At 38.6% G+C, this 13,109-nt stretch overlaps 2 protein-coding genes across 5 annotated transcripts in view; one reads left to right on the forward strand and one right to left on the reverse strand.

Annotated features, from left to right (window-relative positions):
• Positions 1-12: 12 nt before the first annotated feature.
• LOC108269082 (cytochrome P450 2D3-like) lies at positions 13-5,120 on the forward strand (the record flags this gene model as incomplete). Its single annotated transcript, NM_001329272.1, is given in 10 exon segments — positions 13-16; positions 19-156; positions 2,290-2,452; positions 2,595-2,747; positions 2,874-3,034; positions 3,181-3,354; positions 4,136-4,271; positions 4,360-4,547; positions 4,621-4,762; positions 4,924-5,120. Coding segments are annotated over 10 exon segments (1,456 nt in total), but the record flags the coding sequence as incomplete, so codon positions are not given.
• Positions 5,121-9,973: 4,853 nt separating this feature from the next.
• The window catches only part of LOC100335049 (cytochrome P450), a 7,055-nt gene continuing 3,919 nt past the window's right edge, over positions 9,974-13,109 (reverse strand). For 3 of the 4 annotated variants that reach the window (XM_047157282.2, XM_053681967.1, XM_053681966.1), the window contains exons 3-10: positions 13,098-13,109; positions 12,839-12,991; positions 12,560-12,720; positions 11,636-11,809; positions 11,414-11,549; positions 11,097-11,284; positions 10,872-11,013; positions 9,974-10,744 (exon numbers count right to left, since the gene is read on the reverse strand). The exon at positions 13,098-13,109 is cut by the window's right edge and continues 148 nt beyond it. In XM_047157282.2, coding sequence (XP_047013238.2) covers positions 10,548-10,744; positions 10,872-11,013; positions 11,097-11,284; positions 11,414-11,549; positions 11,636-11,809; positions 12,560-12,720; positions 12,839-12,991; positions 13,098-13,109 — 1,163 coding nt within the window. In that variant the 3' untranslated portion in view covers positions 9,974-10,547. 4 annotated transcript variants of the gene reach the window in all.

The following is a 13,109-nucleotide window of genomic DNA, read 5'->3' on the forward strand; positions in this document are numbered from 1 at the left end:
GGCTCCTTAATTCTTTTAGGGTTTTTCGTCTGCCTCTTCTTCCTCTTAATCAGGATCCAGAGGCCCAAGAACTTCCCACCTGGGCCACGACCCATGCCCATATTTGGGAACCTTCTTCATCTAAACATCAGAAATCCTCTGAAAGACTTTGAAATGGTAAGCCATTATCTTGGCATAATGTTGGTCTGAGCAATAACTGAAACAAAATGATGTGTTTATCACTGAAATAGACTTCTAAACATGTGCATTAGAGGTAATGTTTCTCTGTACTATAGTTTTATGTACATGTAGCCCTCCTTTGTTTCTGATGGGATTCACATGTCAATCACTGAATTAAACCAATAACTTTAAAATTCATATTAGCCATAGTGCAGAAAACAGGAAATGGCAAATATCCCTACGTACAACACAGCTGTGTTCAGAATCGACAGCTGCAGGTCCATAATCGAACAGGCTGCAATCAACTGCCTATGGATTGCCTCATTGAGTAAAAGTAGGTGAGCTTTATCAAATGGCTAGATTGGGATTTGTAGGTGCTCTTAGGTGACACAAAATATTCTGCAGGGCAGCCATAGATTTTATGTGATTAGTCTGAGCAGCCGTAAATGAAGGCACTGTGGATATGGTGCTGCTTGCTGGGCTGATGTAAGACACACCATGGGGAACTGTATTCAGTGCTGAACGCTCAGCTTTGCCTAAGCGCGGTCAAGCAGCAGGAAGGATGATTGTTTGTTCCTCTCAAAATCCTTTGTCTTCTGTTTTCTCATGCTGTACTGATCTCCTCAACAGGTTTTAGGTTGATGGGACTCTAGGTTCCTGACCAGTCCCGTTTTTTTTGTGAAAGTTGTGGCCAAAAATGCTTGATTTTGCAGCTGTTAAAAATTTGCAATTTGCTGAGGTTTTTGTGCCTTTTTTTGTGGAAAACATCCTAATGTTAGCGAGATTGCAATTGCACGAAATTGTCATTTACAGTAATATTTGTTGGTAAATTAGACCTTTTAGCTGTACTCATGTTTGATGCACGTGAATCGAAGAGGGTTTTGGCTAAATGCTTGTTGTGATGACATCACATGACACGTCCTGGCCCAAATCTGTGGAAAATCTACAGTACTTTTGAAAAATGGCAAGCTCCTTCGAATATTGCAGAGTTTACTTGATTTTGCGTTCATGTCTGTGGTTGCAAAATTGCAAAATCCTGGAGAGACTGCCTCGTAGACTAGCATGTGGATGTTTTTAGACCACAAAGCACTTCGGTAAGTTGCTCTGGATAAGGGCATCTGGCAAATGCCATAAAAGTAAATCTTGAATTGCGTGGATCTGCAGCAACCAACGTCCATGCCTCATGGTGACTGTCACCACCTTTAGAAATAACCTTCCCCTCTGTTTGGCTGGAGTCAGCGTGACTCTGTCCAACTAGGTGATACAGTACATACCAAAGTTAGCTGCACTATTCCAATAAGGACCCTGAGGTGAAACTTCTGGCACTGACTGCAGGCTTTTTTAGAGTACTGTTGTCAGGACCTTATCTTGTGTGAACGCACCTGTGGCAGCCTTTACCCTTAGCATCCATTAATTTACTTGCTTGGTAGTACAAGTGATCTCTGGACACTATGAAAATTAATATTTAACACTTTTACAGAAGAGGCAGAGTGCTTGGCCTTCTTCTGTTTGGCACACAGCTGAGTAGTCTCAGTGGGTCATGGGCTATCAGTCTTGGATTTTTTGGAGGTCTCATATATCACTACAGCTTTGCATCTCTGTTACAGAGTGGACTTTTTATCTTTCTGTACCTATTACAGTACCTGTACAAAAATGGAAATGAGCATTTTAACAGCCTCCGGCAAAGGTGTTTGATCTAGTAAACTTGCCTTAGTATGTGCATTAACAATCCCAGTGATCTACCATTCTTATGCAGTTATGGCCATTATCTCATTTATGGCCATGAGCAACTGTGCCTGGGTACCACATTTTCTAAAGTGCCAAACCATTTGCGAATCTGCGTGCCACTGGTATTTTATTTTGACTGCATGCAGGACAGATCTATGTACAAAGCTTTATCAGCCAGTATCTCTAGTGAGGCCATAGGTGTATCTCAACCTTAGATCTTATGCAACTATTAGTTCAGACAGCATAAAAATAATTTTATAATAATGATAATTATAATAATCCCAATTCCCAAGACTATGAATAGGCCAAGTTAAACAAGTATATCTTAAATCTGGATTCAAGAAGAGTACAAATGACCCTTGAAAATATGTACATAATAAATAAAGACTTGTTTATTTTTAGTTGGCTGAGCGTTATGGGAACGTTTATAGCCTCTATCTCGGGAGAAACCCAGTTGTTGTTCTTAAGGGTTTGAAGGCTATAAAAGAAGCTCTGGTGACCAAATCTGCAGACTTTTCAGGACGCCCACAAAACCTGCTTGTCAGCCATATAACTGAAGGAAAAGGTGAGATTACAAATAATTTCCTAAAGAACCATTATAACTAAAATTTCTTCGTGATTTTAAAAGGATTCTATTTTACATACAAATAAGTACTGACATGCACTGACTCTGAAATAAAGTTACTGACTTGAGTAAAATGTAACAGGAGTCATAATGGCTGATTATGGTCCTGCATGGAAGGAGCATCGGCGCTTTGCACTCATGACCTTGAGGAACTTTGGCTTGGGGAAACAGTCTATGGAGAACAGGATTCTGGGAGAAATTGAACACCTTGTTGCAAAAGTGGAGAAGCATGCTGGTATCAACATGTTACTTTATTTATCAGGTTCCTGTTGATGATAGCTGTCCAATAGAAGATTTCCTGCTTGATTCTAAAACAAAATTTAAAAAGATAGATTGATAAATATATCTTTTCTATTCATAGGAAGCATCTTGAATCCTCAGACTTTGTTCCACGATGCAGCATCAAATATCATCTACCTGGTTTTGTTTGGCACTCGCTATGAATATGGCCATGAAACCCTTAAGAAATATATTTCAATGGTTACTGAAAATACCAAGATATTTAATGGACCTTGGTCGATGGTGAGATATTATCATATCATCTGATCACAGCCTGCATTTGGACTATTGCTAATTCTAAGTACAGACTTGGAGAAATAGTTTAAACAATAATGTCACTAATTAATGAAGAACAATTTGAACAAAAGAAGCCCTTGTTTATCTTATAGATCTATGATACTCTTCCACTGGTGAGATCCCTGCCTCTTCCCTTTAAGAAAGTCTTTAAAAACAACTTCTTACTTAAGAAAATGACAATAACCATGATCAAAGAACACAAGGCAACAAGAGTCCGAGGAGAGCCAAGAGACTTTGTTGACTGCTATCTGGATGAGCTGGATAAGGTATATGTTTCTGTGTGTATAATGATTATACTGGTAATTCACTGATTGTCCAATATTTCATGTTCAATTCATTCCATTTTATTTGTATAGGTCTTTTAACAGTAGATACTGTCACAAAGCATCTTCCAGAAATATGCAGACATTTGGATGTAGATTTAGATCCATAATGAATAAACCATGAGAAAGAACCCTTAAGAGGAATCACTCTAAAGGGAACCCATCCTTTTCTGGGTGAAACCAGATAGTGGGATTACAAGTCATTGCTCATCTACAGTTACATGCTGTAAAGGCAAGAAGTACTAATTGTGTTGAAAGATGTTAAGTATGAGCAGATTATGAATAAGATTCCTGGGATGAGCAAAGGACAGTCTTTGTGATTAAGCAAGAGTTCGTATGTACACAATGTCCAGGTCATCAACTGAAGCAAAGGAGACTTTAGTTTAAACTGTGTTTGTGAAGTGCACTCTTTAGGGAGTCCATGTAAGACCATCCACAGCAGCAGAAAGTGAGTTAGAAGCAAATTTATTCTAGGTACTAATAAACATCCTGTACATTTTGATCAAAGCAGGCAAAGGTCAATTATAAGAAACCAACATTTCATTTTTTACATACTGCAGGGTGAAGTGATTCAGTGCTTTGTAGGTCATTAGTAGTATTTTATAATCAATAAAAAATTTTTACTGGGAGTCCATAAAATGTGGATAAAATAGGGGTAATATGGCCAAAGATTCTACATTTAAGTGCTAAATTCTAAACTAACTGGATGTCTTGTTTTTAACAGAGAGACAATGAGTCCTCCTTTGATGAAGACCAACTAGTAACATACATTCTAAACCTGCATGGAGCTGGGACTGATACCACATCCAACACCCTCCTTACGGCTTTCCTCTACCTCATGGCTTATCCAGACATTCAGGGTTTAAACTTTACTTCATTGCACATCATTATAACTCTGCTGCATAAACTTTAAAATGTTTGATTAATATTTCATTTGATTCATAATAGAGAGATGCCAGCAGGAGATTGATGAGGTTCTACAGGGAAAAGCTCATGCATCTTTTGAGGACAGACACAACATGCCTTACACACAGGCTGTGATTCATGAGTCTCAGCGCATCGCCAACACTGTCCCTCTGAGTGTGTTCCACTGTACCTCAAGAGATACTGAACTGATGGGCTACAGCATCCCACAGGTGATGATTTCAAACAATGGTTAAATTTACCTCCTGCTACCCATGTTGATGTTTTTCTTTCACTGTTTTTCAGGGAACTATAATCATCCCTAACCTCTCCTCAGTGCTGAGTGAGGAAGGCCAGTGGAAGTTTCCTCATGAGTTCAACCCATCAAACTTCCTCAATGAGCAAGGACAGTTTGAGAAGCCTGAGGCATTTATGCCCTTTTCTGCCGGTGAGAGCTCAGGATAGTGTTAAAAAATAATCCAAACCTGATTTATTCAAGCACTTTCAACATCAATTGTGGATTTGACTTCACAGAACACTTCTCTAACATAAAAGGAATAAGTAATTAATAAATTAACCTGGTAAGCTAATGTGTGTCTATGTGTGCAGGGCCTCGAGTGTGCCTGGGTGAAGGTCTGGCTCGCATGGAGCTGTTCCTCATCTTGGTCACCCTGCTGCGACGCTATCGGTTCATTTGGCCTGAAGATGCAGGAGAACCAGATTTCACTCCTGTATTTGGAATCACACTCACACCCAAACCATACAGGATGGGAATCAGGCTGAGACAGCCAGCTAGAGAAATGTAGAACTAGACAGGAAATATACTGTATACTGACAAATTCTTTATGGTAAATGAAACAGTATTATATCACAATAAATGAACGAATGACCAACAATAGGATAACAAGAAGACAAAACAAATGTTAAGGATGTTAATATTAAGAAGGTTAATTTGAATATTGGTAGGATCTAATTAAAGCTTGTTTTTCTCATCTGTATCTTGTTCTGGTTTTGTTTGTAGTGGTTCTTTGTAATACGTAAAATTACTAACATTTGGATCCTGTTTTTCGAATGAACATTGTAGGAATCACAGCATTTTCTATATGTGCTGCCAAAAGTCCCGTTAGGCTGAAAAATGTAAATAATCAAAATAAACCCATCAGAGAGATTTTAAAAACAATAGGTGTGGCCAAATCAACTACTTGTACATTCTTAAGAACGCACTGGTGATCTCAGGAACACCAAAAGGCCTGGAAGACCAAATGTTTTAGATGACAAATAATGAATTATTTCCAAGGTGAAGAAAAACCTCTTCACAGCAGTTGGCCAGATCAAGAACAATCTCCAGGAGGTAGGCATATCTGTGTCACAGTCAACAAGCAAGAGAAGACTTCAGCAAAGTAAAGACAGAGAGTTTACCACAAGATGTAAACCAGTGATAATCTTCAAAATCAGGAAGAGCAGATTAGAGTTTGACAAATAAACAAGAATGATGGGAAGAGAGGGGTGTGGGGGACAGAAGGAACTGCTAATGATCTGAAGCATACCACCTCATGTTATGGTGTGGGCATGTATGGCTGCCAATGGAACTAGTTCAGGATGAATTCTGAAGTGTTCAGGGCTATATTATCTGCTCAGATTCAACCAAATGCTTCAAAACCCATTGGATGGCACTTCACAGTGCAGAAGGACAATGACCTGAAGTATACTTTGAAAGCAACCAAATACATTGTTAAGGCTAAGAAGTGGAATCCAGTTGAGCTGCATTTCATTTGCTGAAGGCAAAACTAAAGACAAAACACCCCAAGAACAAGCAGGAACTGAAGGCAACTGCAATAAAGAAAATGCAGAGCATTACCAGGAAAGAACCCCAGCGTCTGGTGATGTCTATGGGCATCCTGGGTTAAGCCTCCTCTGAAAGCAATGACTGCCCTTAAAGTAAATCTCTCCCCTTGGAACATCAGTTTGGAGGGAAATTCACACAAAGAAAATTCAAAAGACCAGCAATCTTTTGGTCTGGGGGAAAGGGACCCTGGCTCAAAATCAGTGTCATCACTACTGCCACTTGTCTCATAAATAAATAAACCCTAAAGCAGTCCAGATGTTGTGTCGTTTAAATTTAACAAAAGTATATAGAGCCTTTGCAGTGATCTTGTTCTGTCCAGCTCTGTCCAGGTGCTCTGATTAGGAGTAGCTATGTTGCCATTTTGGATTATGGCTTCTTTTGATGAACAGAGGACTGTGAAAATGGAATCCCTGTCGACTGCTGGTTTCTTGGCCATCTGGCATAAGCAAAACATACTTACCCACTGAAATAATCCTCACTCAAAAATTGTCATATACAGTATAAACTTATTTTCATGTATTACTGTATTTGCCAGAATACAAGGAAAATATAATATAGTAATAATATATATGGATATTATATGTTATATTAGGACCAATATGGTAATGTTGACCCCTAGATGCACAACATATTCAAAAAACTAACATGGGTACCATATGCAGCTGTAATTGGATTGTAAATGGAATATTTCATAGCTCCATTAGCCATATTAGTATTTTCTGTTCAATAAACATTGACAATCTTAGCTCTCTTGAATGTTGTACCATTATGATTGAAGTTAATTAATAATATTGTAACTGACGTTAAAACATTGTACTTACACTGGCCAGAATTTTGATTTAGTAACTATTTCGACTTTTCCTGTGCTAACTTAACACTAATTTCCACAAGAGCATCTTGAACAGAAGTCAACTTGGACCTAGTGGTGGCAGTGAAGTGTAACAGATGATACTCCTTGCAAATAAATGAAAAGTTGAATCACGAGAGACCAGTGATTTAACTCTAAAAGTGTGCTCACACCGAGGAGATTTGCGCCTATGAGTCAATGTCTAATATTTTAAAAACAGAAGCAGAACAAATGAAACTTTTATTGGCACAAACCAGCACAAACTGAGCACAAATGATTTAGAGTATTTGGGGTGAATTTGGAGCATGTGGGGGGGCTGAGTGACCTCAGAAAGACCTATAAATATTCTTTTAATATCTCCAAAACTGAAGCAGCACAAACGAAAATTTTTATGGCACAAACCAGCACAAACAGAGCACAAACAATTGAGACTATTTTGCCGACGTTTTGCGTTGCGTGGGGGGCCAACTTCACGCAGGTTTGAAGTGTTCGTAAAAATTTTAAATAGAAACACCCAAAACTGTATATGGTACCATAACTAAGAGGAACTGTATGCGACGGTGTGGAGTGATGACATAATGACGTGTGCTGTTAATCGAACTATGTTCTATAACATGTAAAACGGGAACATGAAAGGAATATTCTAAAAGCAACTCATGTAAACACCTTAATCACAATACTGTCTTACTCAGAATAAGGTCAATAATTAGATTACTACTGTCCATATAAACATGGGCATAACCACGCATTCTTTTTTTTGGGGGGGGCATTTCCCCCCAGTGTTGAGGAAATACCAATATACAGTAGAAAATATTTTCTACATGTCCTCCTTTAATGAACCCTGCCAACGGATCTGTCTTTTCTTCATCTATTCTATTTATTTATGTCTATTCCTTTTTAATTTATTTCTGTTTCTTAAGAAAATCGGTGTGTGCCCCCCCTCCAATTGTACACTTCGTTGCGCCCATACTCATGCAAGTTTGTTGATGTATTTTAGTAGCTCAGTCTGTAAGAAATGGAGACAGCAGCCAAGCGTAGAAAAGTGTAGCAGAACATACGAGCTTTTTTTCAGACAGTAAGTAACTAGATACCTAAATAGTAGGTAACCTTAGCAGTATGGAAGGCATCATACCATGGCTTGGTTTGGAACATCAATTACATCAACAACATTGGAACGTCAATTAGCGTTTGATATTTGCACACCCACGAAGTAGGCTAGGCCAGTGGTTTTCAAAGTGGGGGCCTCAACAATTTGGTGTGAAAAATAAATAAATCTATTTTCTCTTTCTCACTCTCAGACAACCACACACACACACACACACACACACACTCACACACAATCAATTCCTAATGATGTAATTATTAATAATAAAAAAGGGGGATATATTCAGAAGTCTGTATTTTTAATGTGTTTTAAAGACATCTTGCAAAAGGGGGGCCTCGGTCAAATTTTAATGGCATTTGGGCGGCCTTGCCCTGGGAAAGTTTAGGAACTCCTGGGCTAGGCTAACGTCAGTTCCAGTTTTTGACCATTAACGTTACATTCACTTGCATATCCTCCCGCAGAGTTCGTTGTGAACCCTCACGTTGTGACAGACTGTTATAAATGCGAGTGAAAGTGAGGAAAGGCACAGCATTTCGTTCCTTTACACTACATTTGGGCTAAGGACAACTAAGTGATTTTACAAACATAAGGCTCAGCATAATGCTGAGATGTGCTAGCTTGGCAACAAGAGATATGGAACTAACGTCTGAGTTGTGGCCATATTGTAGAGTCTATTCAGAACTAGTTATGGCAGTTTATCTTTAGAATTAAGAAAAGAAAACTCCAATATGCTTTACACAGCCAACGTTTCAGATTACCACTATATATTGTTGTACACTTTGTACACTTATTACATAGCAAGCTAAACAGCATGATGACATTAACATAATAAATTACACCAGTTACACAAACAGAATATTCAGTTTATCAAATTAAAATGATCATCTAAGTCAGTCATTGCTCTTCTAGGAAAATAATGGTACCTGGTCACAATGCAGGCAGCACAGCAGCAAGACAGTGAGAGGGAGAGGCAGGCTGAATGCAGTGGACATGCAGATGATCAGGTGAGAAATTGTGTTGTGGACAATGATGCAGTTTAGTAGATCACATAGCTACCTAGCTTAATAGGTACCTTAGTAAAGGCACTACAGGCATCTTGTGCCTTTATTAACCATCTTGTGTATGGATTACTGTAGTTTTATGGATCTTATTTGAATCTTAAGATCAGCATACTGCAGTCCATTTAACTGCAATCAATGATTCATTGGTGATAAGATGCAGTTATTTCAGCACTACATATTATGTTTATTTCAAGAGACTCACAGGGATGTAGGGACAGAAGTCGTGATTGCGTGTTTAAATGTTAGAGTGTGTGGTTTGCCTGCACACATCTTAGCTTGCCTCTACTTGGTATGGTAGGTTTCATGGTAGGTTATGGAGCAGAGAATACATCTTCCCACAGGACGTCCACAGCACCCCATAATTTCCCCATGCTGTGGGAGCTTCAATCACTCGAAATCACATTTATTCAAATGGTATCTGTAATCCTAAAACTATTTTCTAAATATGCACTTTTTCAGTATCAAACTTTGGATGTTGTGGGGGTGGGGGGAGGCTCTGGACTGGTTATGCCCTTGCATGTAAACGTAGTCAATGTCACAGTCATCAACAATAGAAGAGCGTGCACTCGCTGAGAACTCGCGCACCTGACTAGTCCATGCGTGCACACTCCGGTTCTCTGGGCACGTTGCAAGCTGCAGCGCTGTCTAAAGCGGAGATTGTGAAATTTCCTAGACAGTAAAGTCATACCCTCCATCCATTCATGTTCTCATAGTTCTATTGTCTTATCAGACCACGCCCCTGTGATCTTAGATTTAAAAGTAGGTGGAGGACATACAGTTGCAATCAAAATTATCCAACACCCATTGCAAATCAGGTTTATTGTCAAAATTTACAGACTTTCAGCTGTTTCTCACAACACACTGCAAAGCAAATGACCCCGCATGGGAAAACCTGAAGTACAGTAGCTATTATTATTTCTGCACCCCAAATGTATTATTTCTTTCCCCTTTTCTTGTATTAGTGTTTCATGACGCTTACTCGAATCTAACTTGGACACTAGCACCAAGAGCTAAGCAATTAAAATGTGCTTTATTGTTTTTAAAGTTTTATATTTACATTTATGGCATTTGGCATTTAGTAGTACAAACATAAACCTCTTTTAACGAATGCAATTTTTCAATCATAGTTGAAAGCAAGATCCGGGGTTACTATTAGCAGTTTCAGCAGTTTAATTTAATATGGTTAAAATATCTGGAATTTGACTTGATTAAACTTATCATAGGATTACAGAAAAAACACAAGATTTTACATATAAGGCCATGGGAAAGTAAGCAAGAATGTAAGTAATTAAGGTAAAAGTAATTTAAGTAAAAGTAAGGCTAATTTCTTTAGGAGCCGTAAATAAATTGTCAATATGCAGACATATACCGGTTCTACTTTTCTCTAGCTGGCTGTCTCAACTTGACTCCCATCCTGTACGGTTTAGGTGTAAGTGTTAGTCCAAAGATTGGAGTGAAATCTGGTTCTCCTGCATCTTCAGGCCAAATGAACTGAAAGCGGCGCAGCAGAGTCACCAAGAAGAGGAAGAGCTCCATGCGAGCCAGACCTTCACCCAGACACACACGAGGCCCTGCACACATGAACAGATACATACATTTAAAATTGCCTCTTTGCCAGATTGAAATGAATTAATCTCTGGTTTGGGTTAACGAGGTTTGAATGAAGTTTGCAGTGTCCTTTCACTCCTGAGCTCTCACCAGCAGAAAAGGGAATAAATGCTTCAGGCTTCTCAAACTGTCCTTGCTCATTCAGGAAGTTTGATGGGTTAAAATCATGAGGAAACTTCCACTGGCCTTCTTCGCTCAACACTGAGGATAGGTTGGGGATGATCATAGTCCCCTGAACACAGAGAAATATATATAAAGAAGAGAGATTAAAATGAGTAGCAGAAACGGTCAAACCAAAGCAATTAAAATCATCACCTTTGGGATGGTGTAGCCCATCAGTTCAGTATCTCTTGTGGTACAGTGGAACACACTCAGAGGGACAGTTCTGGCGATGCGCAGACACTCGTGAATCACAGCCTGTGTGTACGGCATGTTGTGTCTGTCCTCAAAAGACGGCTGAGAATTTCCCTCTAGAACCACATCAATCTCCTTTTGGCATCTCTCTATTAACAAAGCATGCACGGTACTATCATTAGATTAACGAAACCTGTCAATCTGGGCAATAAATATCAAAATTCCAGCACTGATTTAATAAGCAGACTTAGAATACAATGCAATGGACAAGTTATTACTCTGGATGTCCGGATGAGCCATGAGGTATAGAATTGATGTAAGGAGTGTGTTGGATGTGGTATCAGTTCCAGCTATATGCAGATTCATAATATACACCACAAGTTGTTCTTCACTGAAAGTAGATTCATTGTCTTTCTATTAAAAACAATACATAAATAACACATTTTAACATGATTTCTCATCAAGCAAAACAGAAGGGACTTCATTATACAAATACAGACCTTATCAATCTCATCCAGATAGCAGTCGACAAGGTCTCTTGGTTTTCCTGGGACTCTTGTTGTCTTGTGCTTGTTGATCATGTTTGCTGTCAAGATTTTAAGTGTGCTGTAATTATCAAAGGCTTTTTTAAATGGAAGGGGTAAGGACCTCAGTATAGGAAGTGCATCATAGATCTACAAGAAAACAGGAGATTTGGCTGTTGTAATACATGCATTATGTTTTCTTCCCTCCTTATCTAAAGCATCTAAAGCAAAAAAAATCTAAAACAAAAAGCAAACAAAAAAAGCCCCCCTGACTTTTCCCAGCATAAACTTACACCAGGGCGGGAGGAGGTCTTAAACTTTTTGCAACCAGGGACCCCTTTAATTGAAAATGAACTCCACTGAGTACAGAATTATGAACATAATCCAACTATATAAATAATTGACTAAATGTTTAAATGTGTAAAGAAAATAATATTGAGATGTAGAAAGTTTTATCTCAAAACCTTCCAAAAATACACTTTGCGTCCAAGATGGCATTACTTATAGAAAATTGCTTATTGATATAATTTTCAATGACTATAATAACCCAATAATAAATATAAATGAATAAATATAATTTTATAATGATGGGTCTTGATTTCCACAGCTGTAACATGGAATTAAAACTTTCAGTACTGCTTCAAGATTGTAGTTGGAGCCGAAAGCATTTAGCATTAAGTCTTAATCCAAGTAATAAAAAAATGTTGAAGTGACAACTATATACTGTAACGGCACTGGGATCAGGTGTCACCCAGAAGAAGATAGGTTTCCCTTGCCCCTGACGCCTCTGGCTTGCTCAATAGGAATCTAAATCTAAAATCCACTGCATTTCTGCAAAGCTGCTTTGTGACAGTGCCTATTATTAAAAGTGTTATACAAATCAAATAGAATTGAACTTACCATTGACCAAGTTCCATTAGCGAGCTTTGCGTTTTCAGAATAGAGCCGAACGTACACTTTAAGGGTTTCATCGCCATAGTCATAGCGAGTGCCAAACAAAACCAGGTAGATGATATTTGATGCTGCATCATGGAACAAAGTCTGAGGATACATGGAGCTTCCTACAAATAGAAAAGCTATGTTGACGTGTTTTTACTTGCTTTGTACAACCTAGAAGAAGACATTTATTGGGCAGCTATAATCAACAGGAACGTGATTAATAAAGAAACATGTTCATACCAGCATATTTCTCCAATTTTGCAACAAGGTGTTCAATTTCTCCCAGAATCCTGTTCTCCATAGACTGTTTCCCCAAGCCAAAGTTCCTTAAGGTCATGAGAGCAAAGCGCCGATGCTCCTTCCATTGACGACCATAATCAGCTATTATGACTCCTGTTACATTTTACTCATGTCAGTAACACACTTTAGAGTTGCACTAATGGTATATAATTGAAACTTGATACAGTCTGTTGATGTGGGATGTGTAACTGCATGTCACCTTTTCCTTCAG

The sequence above is a fragment of the Ictalurus punctatus genome, chromosome 8, assembly GCF_001660625.3.
Source record: "Ictalurus punctatus breed USDA103 chromosome 8, Coco_2.0, whole genome shotgun sequence".
NCBI classification, from domain to species: Eukaryota; Metazoa; Chordata; class Actinopteri; order Siluriformes; family Ictaluridae; genus Ictalurus; species Ictalurus punctatus.